The sequence below is a fragment of the Triturus cristatus genome, chromosome 2_1, assembly GCF_964204655.1.
Source record: "Triturus cristatus chromosome 2_1, aTriCri1.1, whole genome shotgun sequence".
NCBI classification, from domain to species: domain Eukaryota; kingdom Metazoa; phylum Chordata; class Amphibia; order Caudata; family Salamandridae; genus Triturus; species Triturus cristatus.
The window spans coordinates 1,073,349,077-1,073,369,077 of NC_140581.1; the positions used below are offsets into that span (position 1 = coordinate 1,073,349,077).

General features: G+C 43.0%; 1 protein-coding gene across 1 annotated transcript in view; it reads left to right on the forward strand.

Moving 5' to 3' along the window:
• CISD2 (CDGSH iron sulfur domain 2) overlaps nucleotides 1–19,330 on the forward strand; it is a 44,286-nt gene extending 24,956 nt beyond the window's left edge. The window contains exon 3 of the mRNA XM_085636156.1: nucleotides 18,229–19,330. Within this exon, the coding sequence (XP_085492282.1) occupies nucleotides 18,229–18,318 (90 nt within the window). The 3' untranslated portion in view covers nucleotides 18,319–19,330. The remainder of the gene's footprint in view (nucleotides 1–18,228) is intronic.
• Nucleotides 19,331–20,001: the final 671 nt, after the last annotated feature.

Consider the following 20,001-nt stretch of genomic DNA (forward strand, 5'->3'; position numbering starts at 1 on the left):
ATCCTTGTGGTAGAGTGGCAGACCTCCTCTCACCCTAATATAACCTTTGATACACACATTCAAAAATAGAAACTAAAATTTTCAAAACAATGGACATACCAATACCAGTTACAACAACCTATTCAGTAATTCTAAGATCCACATATACATCCACTCATTCACCAACAGTCCTATACAGTCACTCATTAATGTACTCACTAATCATATGTACTCATACACCTATACATCCTGTTACACAACGCCACTCATCCATAGAGTTACTCACACACATAGTTACTCATGCTAATAAAGAAGCAAACATCCATTTACTTGCATATACAGTTATACACACACCACCATACTAACTTCTACAGAAGCTTACACATACTTAGTCTTTTAAACAATCACTTATAGAAACACATGCTTATGCATGCAGGAACTCTTCCAATCGCTCACTCTCACATATACTCACTTATATATGTTGCAGTCAAAGTGTGAAATCCCGGTATTGTATAGAATGCCTAGGTAATGTATAGAATGCCTGATGGTTTTTGGCAAACTGGGAAATATAAGTTTTCGGTGAAAATGTTACATACTTTTCCTAGGCATTCTATACAATTCCTAGGCATTATACAGAATGACCAGTACCATTTACGCAAAGTGTTAAAAGGCCACAAGATGAGATTCCTAGGCATTATACAGAATGACCAGTACCATTTACGCAAAGTGTTAAAAGGGCACAAGATGCGAAGCCTTTATTAATTAATACGCATTTGAAGCTGAAAGAACAAAACTACGAAATAAAGCACAGGATATTCTTACCGGAAAACGAATGAAAGCAGAACTGAGATTGAAGTACTTGTTACACTAAGAAAGGCCGGAGTAACACGTGGAATTGTACTCACTTTTATTCTTCACACAAAAACACCTTCTATTTTGGCACTTTGATCTTGTACATACATTTCACGACTTAAAGAAGAATGCGAACAGAATATTGTTACCGGTGAAACACAAAGCAGAACTGGCATGACCTACTTGTTGCAGCAGGGAAGGCTAGAGTGACATTTTGAATTGCACTTAATTTTCTTTTTCACACAAAGGCACCTCATATTTTGGCATTTCGTCTTGCACATACACCTGACGAATCCTTGGCCGCTTCCTGTGGACTGAGAAGTAGCTGCAGATCGGAGAGGTATTTCGTGGTCAGGAACGTCTTCAATTCTCATTAAGTTCTTTGGACATACGGTGAATTGTGATCTGGCGTATAGTTGCTTCAAGATTCCTTGTCCAGTTCCAAGTCGGTAAAAGCCATCTTCCGTCACGTTCATAACAACTGCCAAGAGATTGCGTGAGTCACCCCGCCCTTTGTCGACGTCAGGAATTGGAACTCGCACAGTGGCACCCAAAGGCACAGGAGGAATTCTTTTGTCAGAATCCCTTTTCATTTTTTTGGCCTGAATCTCCAGGTTCGATTTCGATTCCATTTTACTTTGGATAGATTTCTCAATATTGAAGCAAACATTGCACAAAATGCTAACCCCATAACCTTCTACTTCGTCGCCGTCATCATCTTTAGGAGAATGTCCACAGATGGCATGGACGTTTCGGCCACACTTTCGACATGTATGATCACCGCTGGTTTCTTTTAAGCAGACGCAACAGATAGCGGAAGAAGGATTTTCGGTAACCACGGAAATGGAAGGCTCTTCGATAACCATGGCTTCATCACTGTTTTGGTTTCCTCCATCATGGATTGCATTCTCAGGTATGTCTTCTGCAGGATGCTGTGCCTCTTGCATTGATTCATCTCGTCTTTCTTCCTGCTGTTGTGTTGTTTGTACTCTCTCTGTTATTTTTTCGAGCTCTTCCTCAGTCTCTACGTCTTGTAAAACGTCGTCAGGCAGGGACGACGTCGAGAGACCTACTCTAGCTTTGCAGCCGAACAGAGCTTCGTATGGCAACCTCCTAATCCCAGAATGAAAAGCTCTGTTCTTCATAATTTGGACGAACCGCAATCCCTGACTCCAGCAGCTAGTTGTTTCATCTTGCATCCAAGCACAAAGCATATTTTCAATTTCCTGATTAGCTCTTTCGACGCTCCCCTGACTTTGTGAGTGGCGCGGCTTACCATGGACGATCTTCAAGGTGGGCCAATACTCCTTTAGGCTGCTTACCACATTATTTACAAATTCCCTGCCGTTATCGGACTGTAGAATCGTTGGAGCACCAAGCAACGTAAATATGTCGACGAGCTTGTAGGCTACTTCTTCCGCTCTCTTTGATTTCAGAGCCCTGAGAACTACAAACTTAGTGAGATGATCTTGGTACACCATTATAAACTTGTACTTTCTGTCAGGATGGGACTGAAAATCGATGAGATCGACCTGACAACGGGAGTTGAATTCAGAAAAAACCATTGGCTTGACCATAACACCTTTGACGTACTCCATAACACCTTTTTTAACACCTTTTTGCTTCTGGCAAGGCTCACAAAAGTGAATGTACAGCTCAATATCATGACGGGTAATGTTCTTATACTTGGGTGAAAGTTCTTTCAACACCCTGTCCCGTCCTCCATGACCAATAGCCAAATGGGCCTTATGGAGTACGTCAAATAACTCGGAGTCCGCGACGTAAAACTCAATAGCACTCGTACCTTCTTTAACAGGATAGATAAACTTAGTCGTATTCTCGACCATCATTACGTCCTAGTGTTTCACCAGCCAATAGTCCCGTGGTTCCTTCTTAATGGTCGTCTTAGCCTTTTTCACATCGTCCACTAACTTTTGGTAACTGGTTTCGGTTAGGAAAACACCGTTTTTAGCAGCATTGGCTCTTACTTCAGATAATTCATCGCAGAACCGTCGTTGCATGTCAGCATGGCGTGATTCCTGTCTTTGCACTACACTCCCTTCCGACATGGTGATACAAGAACCACGGGAAAGGATGACGACAGAGCATCTGTGGAACCTCAGCCGGATGCTATACACGACCTCTGACCCTGCTTGCAGGCAGGTCGCTCCCCACACCACCGCACGGCAACCACCTGCTCTTTGCCTGGTTACTTGTGCTCTCTCTGCCCCTCGCTTGCTGGCAACTTGTGCTGTCTCTGCCCCTCGCTTGCTGGCAACTTGTGCTGTCTCTGCCCCTCGCTTGCTGATAACTTATGCTGTCTCTGCCCCTCGCTTGCTGATAACTTGTGTTGTCTCTGGGATTAGGTCTAACATATACTTTGCCGGCAGACAATCCGGCAAAGTATACAATGCCTAGGCAATGTATAAAATATCAATCATTTTATACTTTGACGTTCGATTTTCAGGCATTTTCAGGCATTCTATACATTACCTAGGCATTCTATAGAATGCGGGATTTCACACTTTGACTGTAACATATACACCAATAGTCACATATACTAGTTTAAAACATATGTAGTTACTCATCAGGACACTATTGAGACAGTCATTCACTCACTAACACACCCATACATACATACACACACTCATCCACCCATACAGTCCTGCACACATGCTGTCTTCAACACATACAAACAGTGAGTCACTCATTCATGCAGGTATGCACTACGTAATGCTCCCCCACCGAACCACACAGACACTCAGATACTCCTACTCAAAAAACCATCTAATAACCTATATCAGTGGTTCCCAAACTGGGGTCCGGGGACCCCCAGGGGTCCGTGACACATTCCCAGGGGGTCCGCAGGCAGCAATTTTAAAAGCAATGCAAAGTTCCTTGTATAAACAGCAGTTTTTGGGCACCAATAAAAGTGTCAAAATAACTCCGATGATTAATGTACGTGCTGGAGAGAGATGGGGGGTTTGTCCAGTGACCGCTTTGAGTCATCTTAGGAAGGCCAGATGGTTAATATGCTTGCTGCAAAAAATGGCTACCATGCATTTAAAAAAAAACAGTATTTTGTTTTGTGCATAGCTCAGTCAGTTCCTGCTTTTGTCACAGAGACTCTTTTGTTATTATGCAGTTCATAAGTTCCAATCGCATTTAGCACAGTGAGCTATGAACTGACAATAAAGAGCTGCAAGCAAACTGCATGGTACAAGTTAGTAAGTTATGCTTTTACCCAGTCTTTCATTATCCCGAAGCTGCTAAATGGTTTGTTTGGGTAGAAATAAATCCATATTAGTAAAGTCAATGCTAACCCCTGTGTTATGTTCTGAATCCTGAGTTTGTGCTCTCCAGACCAAGCACTCTTAAAAAATGCCTACCAGTATGGATGACTTGTGAATACTACACCTTGTAGTCCCCTTTGCCTTATGTAACATTTTCTAGTCACTGATTTACAGACGTATGATTCATTGTCTCTGTATGTGTGTGATGTAAAGTGCTCTGACACCCTACAGTGGTATGAGAGGTGCTATAAAACAAATTAAATACATGTGACAGTGGGGCTATGGAGAGATGAGAGGCACTGTTGGAGGGTAGTTGTGAGGGAATCAATGAAGATTGACAAAAGATTGTTGTATGCTGGTGCATAGTAAGGTCATTATTTCAATTCAATATATAATGACAAATGTGTTGAAAAATGCACCATTTTCCCCCAAGTTTTCTTGGGAGAGAGGCCCCCAATGCCCCCTTTGTAGTGGTCAGACTCACTCGCTGCACTTGGTGTGCACTGTATAGGGACTAGTCTGACAACATTTGCCAGAGCAGCTTTAAGTTTCCAGTCCAGCCTTGGCAGGAGCAGGAGACTCAGGCTGTGAAATAAAACCAAACAATGAAAAGTTAGTCGCGAGATGCAGCACCAACCTTCCCATTAGGATATTTCTATTTTTGCAAATATTTTAATATAAAAATACTAAAATCTTTAGTAATTTAAGTCTAGTCTTTGGTTGATGTGCATACGTGTGTGTTTTTATTTTCTTCGAATTCCAGTTTTAATGTTTGACATTTAAATCATACAAATTGCCTGGGGGTCCCCGGCTGCCAGTAGTGACTCAATGGGGGTCTTTAGGAGTGAAAAGTTTGGGAACCACTGACCTATATAGACACTCATGTAGCTACTCACCAACCCATGCAGCCACTTGTACACAAAGTGAGAGACTGATACAGATATTTACATGTTGAAACAGTACTCACTAAGCCATGTATTCACTAAGATACACTTAATCGGTCAGTTATACAATCAATTTTCCAAAAACAAATCATCCATTTAGACACTTATATACCCATTTATTCTTCCATCGACCTTGAGATATACATATATAAAACATATTTAATTTTTAGAAAAACACACATTCACTGGATGATGTTATCAGTGATGTCATCAGTGATGTCATGAGTGATGTCACTGACCATGTCATGAGTGATGTAATATGTGACGTCATTAGCAGTGCATTGCGGGGGCGCAAGTTTAGCTGAACTAACTATAACGAGGGAATTTCTAGGGTTTTGTACGAGGGAAATGACCAGCTAACTATAACGCCCCTGAAATCTATGGTTTTCTCAGTGAATATATATATAATATATATGTAGTACAAAAGTGGCCTCACCTGTTTTCAGGTGTGTTTTACCAGAGTAAACAAATCTGTGCATTTTTCTAACCCCCCCCCCCCCACAATGACCTGGCTTATTCAGGACAAATCAAATAACCTGCCTTTTCAGGCAGCCAAGTCTGGACATGGGGAACTCCATAGCATTGTAGCTCAGCTACCCCAGGCCCAACAGACAAGTAGTGAATGCCCAAACAAACGATCCTCAATGCCGGAATCAAATGAAGCATCCTTACTTTTTCCCACAGGCTTCAAATGCCTTGTGCACCAAAACTAGCCACTGTCATAATAATGATTTTTGGTGACTCGATACATATACTACACAAGTAAAATGCAATATCTGGCAAAATGTAACCCCGTCAGCCAACATCAAACTTTAGAGCAACTTTAACCCGCTCACACCCCTGATCTCTTTCTGAAAATGCTTAGAGGCAATATTAGTAACGCTTTTTCGTGTTATGTAAACAAATAAACACATGTTACTTTGGCTATCGTCGTTTTCATTCTGTGTTACATGTTAGTACTTGTTCACTTACCTGCCCTTGAGGATGCACTGTACGGTCTTCACAGGGAATCCCAGTCACTAATGCACTGTCTATGGAGGCATTGCAGAAAAGGAACATTGATTTGCTTTCCAGTAAAAAAATAAAACTGACATGAAAGTGGTGGGGTGTAAATTCTCGTGTTACATGCCCTGCCAAGTACCACGCATCAGACAAAGGGTGTTTCACTAAAGCCCCTCCTGCATAGTACATGGACCAGAGCGCATAGGTCACCAAGTAAGCAGAGCCTGTAGTGTAGGTCTGTGGCATGCTGGTGTAATCTGGTGCCAGCAGCGGGGATGGGCAGGTAGCAGACAACGCGTGTTAGATTTGGGGGTCTCTAGTTGGCACAGGTAGGTACTTGTGACAAATAGGGACCCTTGCCTCTAGTCAGGGTAAGGGGGTACACTCCTACAATAACCCCTGCTCACCCCCTTGGTAGCTTGGCACAAGCAGACAGGCTTATCTCAGAGGCAGTGTTTAAAGCATTTGTGACCACATACAGTAATCCAGTGACAACACTACAAACGGACACCACACAGGTTTTATATAAAAAATAAGTATACTTTATATAGATTTACCACCAGACCATAAACGACAAAAATACACAATACTATTACTTTAAGATGGTAGTTTTTAGCTAAGTTCAGTTCAGTTCTTAAGATGCAACACTTTGCGTCAATGTACCTTACGATGCGTTGCGCTTCCACAACAAGCAATGTCTCAGCGATGGAAATGAGGCAAAGTTCTGGTGCAAAGAAATAAAGACGTGAAGATCTTCCAGATGTGGCACGCTTCTCCGGGGATGCGAGAAGTTCTCGGTTCGATGCATGGACTGCAGCGGCGACACCCTTGTTCAGAAGTGCGACGGCAACAGCTCCAACTGCGACACTCTTCTCCCACGATGCGTGAAGCTTCCTCACGATGCGACAACTACAGCGGCGACATCCTTGTTCAGAAATGCGACGGCAGCAGCTCCGACGGCGGCGCGCTTCTCGGGGATGCGAGGCGCTTTCTCCGATGCGGTGCAATGCGACAGTTCCAGCGGCGACACTCTTGTTCAGAAGTGCGACGGCAGCGATGGCGACACGCTTCTTTCTCATTGCGAGACTCTTCTCTCGGTGCAGTGCGACAACTCCAGCGGCAACGCCCTTGTTCAGAAGTGCGACGGCAGGCAGCAGCGACGGCGACACGCTTTCTCTTCGCTGCGAGACGCTTCTCTCTATGCGGTGCAGTGCGACAACTCCAGTGGCGACACCCTTGTTCAGAAGTGCGACGGCAGCAGCAGCGGCGGCGACATGCTTCGGCTTCGTTGAGTCGCGCTTCCAGCTCCTTGCGACACGCAGTCCCTCAGAAGGCCCAAAACAGCAGCAGGCACTTCCAAGGAACTCTGGGGAGCTGGGGGTTGAAGTCTGTTGTCCCTGAGACTTTGCAGGTGGCAAGCTCTGTTCCAAGCCCTTGGAGATCCTTACAAGTTGAAATAAGCACACAAAGTCTCTTCTCCTTCTTTTGGCAGTCAGGCAAACCACTGCAGGCCAATCCCCCAAGCAGCACTTCAGCTTAGGGATAGTCTCTCCTCCGTTTCTTCAGGTTCCGCTCCTCAGTAAAGGTTTCTTCTTGTTCCAAAAGTGATCTAATTTCTTGGGATCAGGTTCCCAATATTTATACCCCCAAATCATTTGTCCTCTGAGGGCAGAGGGGCCTTTGCCCAGTCCAAACCAGTTCTGGAGCACTCTGTTTACATGACTCCTTCTTTCCTTTCACAGTGCAGGGCAGAAACATCAGACGCCCCACAGGAGGTGGAGCCAGCATTGTGGAGGGAAAGCACAGCCCTGGAGCACTTTGTTGACATGATTCCTTCTCTCCTTTCACAGTGCAGGGCAGAGACATCAGATGCACCACAGGGGGTGGAGCCAGCACTGTGGGGGGCAGGCACAGTCCTATTCATGTCCCAGGTGCAACTCCTCCCTCCCATCTAGATGCAGATCTCTCTATTCACTACTGGGCGGACTCACCCTGTCTCTTGGAATTCCCCAGCCCTGTCACTCAAACCCCAGACAGGGAATACACAGCCTAGCAGAGGCAGGTTTGAATAGTCAGACAAGAAAATACCTACTTTCTAAAAGTGGTATTTTCAAACACAGAATGTTAAAACCAACTTCACTAAAAGATGTATTTTATCATTCTGAGTTCAGGCATACTAAATTCGAATTTCTACCATGTTCCCTGAGTCAGTTTAGGATGTAATAACCAAACTGCCCATTCCGGCCTAGGGAGAACAGGTAGCCTTGCAATAGTGAAAAACGTAAATGGCTGTAATTCACTATCAGGACATGCCACACACATCAGGGCATGTCCTACTTTATACTTACAATGCACGCCTGCCCATGGGCCTACCATAGGGGTGTCTGATATGAAGAAAAGGGAAGGTTTAGGGACTGGCAAGTGGGTGCACTTGCCCAGTCAGCATGACAGTACCAGACTGCACGCAGGCTCTGCAATGGCAGGCATTAGACACACTTTACAAGGCTGCTTCTGTGGGTGGCACAACCAGTGCTGCAGGCCCACCAGCAGCATTTAGATTTACAATCCCTGGGCACACTCAGTGCACTGTACTAGGGTCTGACAAGTAAACCAAATCAGTCAATTATGGGATCACCAATTCATACATCAATTTACAATAGGGAGAGCATATGCACTTTAGCACTGATCAGCAGTGGTAAAGTGCCCAGAGTCATAAAACAGCCAACAACAGGTCAGAAAAAAATAGAGGAGGAAGGCAAAAAGTTCAGGGATGACCCTGCAAAAAGGGCCGAGTCCAACAACGCGCCAGACCGGGGCGGACCGCTCAGCTAATGATTTTTACAGGGTTGAGCAAGCTAAAGTCTTTTTGAAGTAATACAGCCTGGCTGTGAGCTATGTGTGCCTCATACTCACTCTGCTGAAGGGATTATGTTTTCCTCGTCTTCATTGCTTGATTTTGCTTGAAAGAAAGTGTCACTCAGTCGTTGTATTGTCACTCATAATTACACCGATTATGAAAATGTCACGCATAAACAATCTGAAACTTTGGCAGCTATGGAGAATACAAATCGCACAGTCCAGGATGAGCTCTGTCTCTTTTTGATGACGGGTGAACTGGGAAGGAGCGAGCTCCACCTTAACAGACGACTGTGCTCGGGCAAATCCAACCCAAACTGTGCTCATTCAAGTTGCAGTGATATCAACAGCATTTACAGCATCGGCAAGTCTAGCATGGGGCGCCAATGTGCTTACCAAAAAACCCTTCATATTGACCTACGATCCCTTGCAACTAAGATTAAAAGATTAATGTTTGTCTTTACTGCACGACTAGCTCCTACAGACAAACACTTTCTAATAATAAAATAAATCGGCATTTTTTCTTGAACCATACAAAAAGTAATTGAGATATTTTGATCTCATGTTAGTGTTTCCATCAGCTGACTGCCGGGCACTCATGCAGTGCACTTGAAACGGAGCAGTGCGCATTATGCACACGCTGTAACAAGGGGGCCAGCTGCATCTGTTTCTTTTGATGGGGTGTACAGGAGGGTCAGCAGAGCACACCCCCTTGTGCAGTTTTACAGGCACTTTAAAGATGGCCATCTGCTTATTAAACCTTGAATGGTGCACGATAGGCACATGGGATCCGAAATGTAGAGTTAAAAGCAGATCAATTGGGCAGGAGGCTTATAAAGCGAAAGTTCAAGAGCCCAATACCTTATCCAAACATTGGGGAGACAGTGAGGTGTATTTTAGACTCCTCTTAAGCATGCCCTGTTAATATCCACCTTTTAACTTAAGGATACCTTAGACCGGCTCTGTTCTGCTCTGCCAATTGTTTTCAGGAATGTTTTGTATAGAGTGATGTGAGCATATGTAATGGTTGAGAAGTTTGCGTCAAAGTGGTCACAAGTGCTTTAATTTTGCACTACTGTGCATAGCTATTCACGCCAGGTTATATTTTATTACTGAGTATTTTAAGCACGGTTACACTATGCGTAGAACACAATCGACACAAAGTAACTCCACAACATAAAACACACGCAGACAAAAGCTGTCTACCGTCATGATAGCATATTTGTTAAGGCGCCCTAACAAATAATTGCCAAGTGTAATAAAGTATATGCAGTTGTAATGTATTTTCTTTTGTTTTGTGCACGCACCAAGGCGAGTTTCCTGACATGCAGCCTGTAGAGCTTGAATGTTAATGGCTTGTAAGCCTCGGGACTTGTAGTGTTTAGAGGGGGCTGGGAGAGTACTTAATGATCAGTTTGTTGGTTTCACTTATTATGGTGCACAGAATAGATGTATATTTTTTACCCTCCCCTGCAGACATGAAATGTTATGTTATGTTATGTTATGTTAATTTATTTCTTCTATAGCGCACGGCTACTCCCATGAGCGTCCCGGCGCTTTGCTGAAGAACAATAACAGATAGAAACAACACATAGCGACTGCAAAAGAAAAATAGAAAAGAGACTCAGGTTATCTAGAAGTACTTAATTAGTAAAGAGCCACGTTTTAAGCTCCTTTCTAAAGGCAAGGAGACTCGGGGCCTGTTTGAGAGAGAGTGGTAGTTCATTCCACTCCTTCGGGACTAGGTAGCGGAAGGATCGGCCACCCATCCTTACACGCTTAATGACCGGGACTGTCATTTTGGATAGCAAAGATGATCTCAGGGCCCTGCCTGGTACATATCGGGATAGACGTTTCCTTATGTACTTGGGGCAAGAGCCGTGTGGAGCCTTAAAGGCAAAAGTCAGGCACTTAAAAAGAATTCTTTTAGTGATCGGCAGCCAGTGTAAGTCTCTCAAAAGAGCCGTAGCACCGGCTCTCCTTGGGAGCCCGTAAATAGCACGGGCTGCCGAATTCTGGACCACTTGCAGACGGGTCAAAAGATATTTTGGAAGGCCCAGAAAAAGGGCGTTTGCGTAGTCCAGTCGCGATCCAATCAAAGCCTGAACAATAGTCTTCCTATATTGAACAGACAAAAGAGGAAGGAACTTTCTCAGCATACGTAAAATGCCGAAGCATTTACCTGAGAGACACGAGATATGTGGCCCAAAAGACAGTTCACTGTCCACAATTACTCCCAGGTTTTTTGCTTTAAGTGACACACTGTCAGGTGGAAATAAATCTTGAGGCCACCAGGCTTTCCAATCTGGTTCACAGGTGCAACCAAAAAAGAGCAGCTCCGACTTGTCGGGATTGCACTTTAGCCCATTACACCTGAACCACTCGAAAACCGCCCCCAAACAGTCCTTGATCTGTACGCCATCGAAAGTACCGCCCCTGTCACAGGTGAACAGGAGCTGGGTATCATCGGCGTAAGATATGACCTGGGCGCCAAAAGATTCCGCGACTGCCGCCAGAGGAGCCATAAAGATATTAAATAGCGTGGGGCTAAGGATGGAACCCTCCGGTACCCCTACCTCTAATGGAGACATTTCCACGGAAAAAGGGGGCGCCCAGATCGTTTGTCGGCGGCCGGCTAGAAAAGATTTAAGCCAACTCCACACCGTTCCCTGAATGCCGCACTCCCAGAGTCTTTTAAGGAGGCGATCATGGGGGACGGTGTCGAATGCCGCCGATAGATCTAACATTACCAGCATAGCCCTTCCTCCAGAATCGAGTACTTCCCTGATGGCATCCGTGACCTCTAAGAGGGCCGACTCTGTGCTGAAGTTTGCACGAAACCCAGATTGCGTATCGTGCAACAGGTCGTGTTCCTCAATGAAATTAGAAATCGTCCGATGGACAAATTTCTCGGCCACCTTTGCCAGAGCAGGGAGAAGGGAGATAGGTCTATAGTTGGCATGGATGAGGGGGTCCAAGGTAGGCTTCTTGATCAATGGCAGGATCAAGGCATGTTTCCATGCTTGTGGGACCACTCCTGTAATCAATGAAGAATTCAAGAGTGGATTCAGTAAAGCATTTAAAGCAGGTTCTACCCTCCCCAGATGTTTAGCTGGGCACGGGTCAAGTGGAGAACCAGATTTCAAACCAGACAGAAGCTCCAGGGAGGTGTCAAGACAAAGATGAGGAAAAAGTGAGAGAGAAGGGCCTAAACTCTCCCTAAAAACAGGGGGAGACGGGAGACCTGCGGCCACGAGTGAGCTAGGGTCGAGAAGAGAGGCTTGAATAGTTGTAATTTTGGTCGTAAAAAAAGTTGCAAGCTGTTTTAACCATTCTTCAGAATGAATATGAGATGGAGTGCAAACTGCAGGGGACATAAAATCCAAAACGACTTTAAAGATTTCCTTACAGCCATTTTCAGCCTCATCAATTCGACGCTCAAAGTATGATTTTTTTTCCTTCCAAATTGACTGATGATAGGCTTTAGTTAATCCTCGAAATTTTACTTTCTCAGTCAGGTCATAGGCCCGTCGCCAGACTCTCTCTGCCCTTTTACAGCCCTGACGCTGCTCCCTTAACTGGGGGGTGAACCACGGGGCAGACACTCTGCGCTCGCCACTTTTCTGCTTCTTTTCGGGAACTAGGGTCTGAAGTCTTGCTGTCAGCCAACTCTGAAAGAGATTAAGATTCTCCTCCAACGTACCCAGAAGAGGACAAGGAAAGATATTAAGAGCCTCAGATAGCATCTCAGCCGAAAGAAGATGGAAAGGGCGCGAGGATCGCGAGGTCTGTATAGATACTCTCACCCGGGTGAGAGCTGCGACAGGTACCGAAAAAGAAACCAGAAAATGATCAGACCAGAGTACCGGTTGTGAGGACTCTATCCTTTGTGTTTCAGTTTGCAATTAACCATTGGCAGGGATCATAAGAAATAACGAAAGAAATGTATGCCAGACAAAGAAAATTACAACCATGAGCGTTAAGATGCAGGCAGATGGGACGGTGCAGTCCCGTGATGTGGAAATGCACATTGATAGCACATGGCTGTAGGTACGGCCCTGATACAGTGGGGGAGTTGGCTCTTCAGCTACGCTATGTGGTAGAGCTCACATGGTGGAGGGGGCAAAAAGAGCTGCATTTCGTCAACTTTCTGTTACTGTTTGCATGCGCGTTTCTGGGGTATTTCCTCCTACTAAAATGGAGTGTACTGGGGCGAACAGCATTTCGTGACAAAAAAATATCTTGCTCGGTGCTTTGGGCATGCACTGCTCGGGGTGTCGCATGGTGCTGGTCTTCTGTAGAGGAGTGGTGCGCTGCTGAATTGTGTGGTGGGGAAGGGGGGAGAGTTGGGATTGGAAGGGCTGGGGGAGCAGAAGCATCTCACACCTCCCATGTCTGCTGCCCAGGCAATAAAAACAAAATCGATGATATGCACATATTAAAATCAAGCTCCGCAAGCGCATTCGCTGCCTACGTGCACTTTATTACTGACTACCCAGCCACAATTAAAATCAAAAAGTGCATAAATTAAACCTGCATGGAGCTGCTTTTAGCTGGAGCCCTGTAAGGCGACCCAGCAGTAATTTGACGGGGGAGGGGAGTGCAACGGTAGATGGTGCAAGCTTCTAGAAGCCTTTTGAGTTTTCTGAAGTGTTCTTATCATGCACCCCCCAGGAAAGGGAGAGGAGGAGGGTCCGACAGAGGGGGCGGGAGCAAAGGCAACTCGGACAACTGTTCGCGCTTGGAGCAGGTTATAGCAAAACATTCAGTTAAACATTACTCAATAGTGGTAAATGCACCCCACACGCAGACGCATGGAATAGTAAAAAAAAAGTACCACTAGTAAATATTAAAGCCACCGCCGTCTCACGCCGCCAGTAAAACATCCAATCCCGGTGGGCGTGGCCTAAAGCGGACAGGGTGGCAACCAGGAGGGACTAAAAACCCTCCAGTGCAATCAAGGAAGCATGTTCAGCATAATTAGTGACGTAAACCGACGCACGCCAATGACAATTGCAGGCCGAGCGGACACATGACTTCTGGAACCGTATTGATTCCAAGAAGCCCTCGCATGGCGAGAGCAGCGCATGCACGCTGCTAACGTCAGGCAAGACCTAAAAAAGTTTTAAGAGACAGTTCTAAAATAGGGCTTTGACTGCACCCACGTTAATCTCCAGTACAGGCATTCCATTGATAAATAGATTGTTTTATTAAAGAAAACACCCGCATCTTCCCTTTATCTACTTCAATCTTCGAATCAAAATATTTTTAAAAGCTCAGAAGACTCCATTTGTATGCATGCATTTTATTACATATTTTTTTCAAATTCATTTTGTATAAGATTTTTGTTCAACTTAGGTTAATTACATCATGTCAATTGCACATCTTAATCAGAATATTGTACAATATATCACAGAATTCATGCCAAACCGTGATATACAAATACCTGCAAATCACATACCATTAGCAAAATTGCTCTAAAAACATTCCAACACATGCACAATCAATCATTTACCACAATCAAAAAGTCACTCTCATTCACTACAGCCTTACATTCAATAAAAACACTTCCACCTGTAGTACAGAAATAATATTGTCACATTTTTCCCATTCTATAGATATTGGTCATATGTATTCCTCAATGACCTAACATTTATTTTCATATATCCTTGAATGCTTTTGGACCATATGTATTCATTAGGTGGCTACCGATATGACTTGTGTGTGTGTGTGTGTGTGTGTGTGTGTGTGTGTGTGTGTGTGTGTGTGTGTATATATAGTCGTTAGGTGGCTACACCTCTGTCAAATTCAGAACGACAGCCACTTGATTTTGAGTCGCAACTCCCCCTGTATCCTATTGATGCAGGGGTCCTTTATTTCTGATTAAATTAAAATCTTGTAAATGTTTGTAATTTGTGGTGCATACTGTTTAGCGATGTGTGTATTAAAGTACATTTCTCTTCAAAAAAGATTGGCTAACATTTATTTATTAATTGTTGTTTTTGTGCATTGCTGAGTTCAGAGTTCCACATCCCCTCCCATTCCGCCTTGTACCGCTCTACCTCTTTATTCTGAGAGTCAAATTCTAAAATGTATATTTGGTCCCCGGTTTGATGGTTAGTGGCACAGAGGTCCTGGACACCAGAAGTGAAAGACCCTCAGTCGGGACTGGAATATTCCTTACATGGTATACAGTAGTGGCCCCCTTCCCTGACTAACAGCGTGTTTCTAGTATGCTTTTTTAGCAGTGTACCATGTTTTGTGAATCCGCAACCAGATCTTTTTTATTTGTGTAACGGAGTGGACGCTTAATGGTACAATCTTCTTAAGTTCTGCTTCTGTGCACTTACCAATATACTAGCACCAACATCCTAGTGTATGTGTGCTTGCGACCGTTGAGAGAGAGAGATGTGTGTATATATATATATATCGGTCCTGTGAACCAAGTCAGAGAAGAGGCAACTTGACTTCTTTAGAAATTCTTTTAGCCATTTGCAGAGCAAAGAGACTTGCTGAGCACTGCCGTTTGACAGATGGTGGGATTACAGACTCTGTTGTACAAGGTTAAGGAGACCCCATATGTGAAGTTCAGTCTTTTTCCTTTCTCTGATCACACTATTCAGTTTGGCTGATGACAGCAGAAAACTCACACCTCATTGTGCCTCTGTTGTGGGTGCTGTGTCTTGAGTGCAGCCTCAAAAAGACACTTGAAATGAGAACCACTTCAGACCTGTTCTGAAAATGCACATCGTGGATCTGTGTCTCCTGTCTGCTTTTACATTATCAATGTGTGACCCACTGAACCACTTGTTGTTCCAGTTTAAAGTTCTCTATGACCAAGGAAGAGAGTGCTCTGCTGTGCAACCAAAGCTATTGTCTGCCTAATAGCCAGCTTCCCAAAGGTGAGGGGATATCACCCGAATCTACCCCTTGCTGTGAGAGCTGTTCACCTGTTCTGACACACCTTGAAGCCAACCTGCCTGCTGAGGGAGGGAAGGAGCCCGCAAACCCTGCAAGAAAAGTGACTGTCTAGGAAGAGAAAGGTGTAGTGTGATCCCTGTGTGGTAGGTTCTCCCAGAAGAGGAAGACTGCGTATAGTAATCTAGATAAGCCCTGTCTGACTTCAACATGGCGCCCAAGACCAGACTTGCCTGACCCCGACTTGACGCCCGCAGTATAGAAGAGGAGCAACATGCAGGAGCAAAGCCACTGTAAGATGGCAGCCAAGCTACATACCCTTTCCTATCATGCCATCCTCATAATCTCCCCCCTCCTGTTTCTGGACCCAAGACTTTCGGTCACCCAAGAACCACCCTTGAGTGCAACACCACCTGAACACCTGGCTGAACGATGGCAAGAATTTCCTGCTCTGTAAATATGTAATATATAATTGTCCAAGCCTAATCGCTGTTAAAATGTAATCCTGAGTGAATTTGCAATTTGTATATATATTTATCTCTAACCATTAGTATATGTAGTAGACCTTTGTACGTACTACCATTCCTATGTGATTTTAGGGTTTATCTGTGTGTATCTCTTCCTTGAGTGACTTTACAGCTTGTGCATTTGCAATTTTTCCCTCCTTTCACTCCACTTGTATATATAACTCCAACCACTAGAATAAGTAGTAGACCTTTGTACTTACTACCACTCCTATGTGATTTTAGAGATTATCTGTTTGTATCTCTTCCTTGAGTGACTTTACAACTTGTACATTTGCAATTTTTTCCCTGCTTTCGCTTCAAAGTCCTTATGTAACGCAACTGGTTCTTTTGTAAAGTGCTCGGACACCTTCGGGTAATGTTCGCGCTATATAAAATTGCATTAAATAAATAGAATAAATTTTAAAATTCCTCTCCGTTCTCTCTCTTCCCCAAGTTATGTTGTTTAGTCATCACCAAAGAACAATTATCATCTGCTGCGGAAGACACGCTTGTATCACTGATGCCAGATTGACCTCTCTGCTCAAATGTGCCTTATGATGTACAATATCTATGCACTTTTAATGTCATAATAGTTGTATGAAGCCTTCTCCCATCTCAAATGTACCTTATGATGTATGATATCTACACGCTGTTCATGTTGCACCTACCGGATGAAGCCCTATAATCTCATACTGCTTCTCCAGTGATTTACGCTGATTATGATGAAATATTGAAATATAATTATTCTAAGAAGATAATTTAGAGTCACTTTTGCATGGTCATTACAGTTGAGCACAGATGTATAGATGTTAACCAAGAACTACTGCATCAAATGCAATTTTTGTTTTAAATGACCGGTTGCTTGTTGTCCAAGGCTTCAAGATAGCCACTGAGGGACTGGATCAAAGAGTCTTCTTTGTTCATGGACCTGGAGGTTATACGTTTCTGTAAATATATTGTTTTAGCTGGTATCCATGACAAACCGGTCGAATATGAAAGCTCCTCCTCTGAAATTTCTTTTTTCAATTTGGATGGTCTAATAATTACAGCAAGACTTACTGCACTAGTATCAAATATTGAATTTACCTACTGTGAACTCTAAGCCTTCATAGTGTAGTTTTCTGGTACCTGCAGTTATATTTTATTACAATGAGCGTATTTGTTTGGAATCACCAACGCAATACTTGATCCAGAGTGATCATTCAGACACTTTTCAGTAATGGACACCAACTATATTATGATTATCTAGGCAGTTGATCTTGTCTTTACCATGAGCCACTGCCAATCTAGAATCTGTTTATGAAAATTTGACCCTTTGATAGTGGTGGACACTAATCTCCTTGTTGGATGCAGAGTGCAGAAAATCACTTTGTCATACAAGTGAAAATAAATGTGGGCGAATAAAACATGTTATTTGAAGTAAGTGTTCTAAAAGCAAACATTCACACATTGCCACCAGAGTACAGAATAACCAAACTGACAGATCGGTCCTCCCTGACTCCATGTTAAAAGAAGAAAACAGTCACAATTGCATATGGGCTTAGCACAAATAGTGCTTATAAAAATAATTGCCGGTGACTGTTTTCAGCACACCAGAAATTAATGTTTTGTAGGCAGGTGCTGACCTAAATATGCCAGGAACGAGGACTCCTTCCCTTGTCGTTCTTTTGTCCTTTGCTTACTAACCATCTGTATGTCCATAAATACAAGGATCCATTGAATATTTTCAAGATCATTGAGGTAAATGTATTGATGACTGGGAGATATTTTAAGGGTAAATGTGCTAAATATGATCTCTTCTCAGATCATAGGGTGAACCAGGTAGAATAAAAAATACAACTGTGTTGTCTTTCAAGCCCTTTTTCTTTTCTTTTGCAGTTCCCTGTCTGTGATGGGTCACACAACAAGCACAATGAATCCACAGGGGACAACGTGGGACCGCTGATACTAAAGAAGAAGGAAGTGTAGCAAGCAGTCTCGTTTGTTTTCACATGGAATTCTTCTTTCCAAATTTCATATTTGATGATGTGAAGTGTGTGTGGCACTCTTTTTAAGACCTATCTGTTAGTCATATTGTGGACCATCTGAATTATTGTTGGTGTTTTATAAACTAGCTGTCATGCTGCAAACTCTGGGAGCTAACTTGGTTTAAAGTAGAGGATTCTGGTGAAGTTTACTTATGGTGTTTTACTGGTGTTCACATCTTTTAGGCAGATCTCTGTATACTTAATCTTTGCTTTTTCCCGCTAAAGCATCTAGGGCCTCTCCATGCTTGAATTGTTGTTTTAAAGATGGGGGTCACATAAATATATTCAATTGATTTTATGTTCTACTTTTTGTAACATAGTCAAGAATTCCAGTTTCTGTGTTTTTTTAGAAGAGGTATTTTTTTGTACCAAGGGCATTTTTTCTTTAATTTTAAGCTCTTACTGCGAACTTTGGATGTTTAGAGTACCTTTTTATAGATTAAAAAAACACAACCTCAGAGTCCTTAGTAAGAGATTGCCGGTGTCATGCACATGCAGTAAAAAAAATCACAACCACACAATTATAATTCCAGTCCCCAGAAATATTGGGATATCATTTTGAAAATATGTTCCTATAAAAGGGTCTCTGAAAAAAAAAAAGAGTGAAACCTGAATTTGATGATCTGACTGTAATTTGCTTTCATCTTTTGATCTAATAGTGTCTGACCCCAAAACAAGAGCGTTATCTTGATCAGACCAAAGTGGCAATCCATGCGTGAAGCATAATGTGGTGTCTGTTAGATAAAATTATTTTTATACTCTGTGGGCAAAGCCTTTCTTATAATAGTTGTTGAGCTGGAAAAACGAAATTGTTTATTTACTTTTGTACATACGAAATCAAGCGGTCATTCTTTTTTTCACACAAAAATACTTACACAAAACTGTTTGCTTAAGCAACATGACTGCACTGCCAAATTTTGAAATCATTGGGTTAAAATTATATTTGTACTAACGGAAGTGTCTCGCTTATGATTTATTTCTTTTATGCTGAATGCCAGAGGATGTTTCAAAGAGCGTTTGTTAAAATGTATGTCCTGCTGGTTGCGTTATCTTCTGTACTATTTAGTGAATTCTGTATATTGATGCCCTGTAACACCGAGGACACTATCTAGCCTCTTAACAAAGCACTTGCAATGCTGAATAGTAATGTTTTTGAGAAGAAAACTAGCTATCACTGTTCATTGGAGAACTGTAAACTTGTGTTCCCACGACTTCTTGTTCAGTCCTATAGTTAAATCTCTCTGCCTTCCACCTTTCTGATTCTCTTTGTGAACTCTTGCTAATCCCCTTCCATTCATAACATTTATTTTAATTATATATTTTTAGCATTTTCATAAACCTCATAATTAATATACTAGTGTTGTTATGCAGTTGATATTCTCGGTTTAAGTGACAACCTTCACATATTTTAAAAAAAGGCTATTCAGTGTTTTTTTTTGTAGTTTTTGTGTCTATTGGTTTTATAGAAGACGTATGAAAAATAACAAACCATATATATATATATATATATATCGGCTCATCCCATTGGCATACTCCACGTCCCTGGCTGCCACTGATGTATTTCAGATAAGTAAAGAAATACAAAATAAGGAGGCACCTGGCAGGCAGTTTGGTGTAGGGTGGC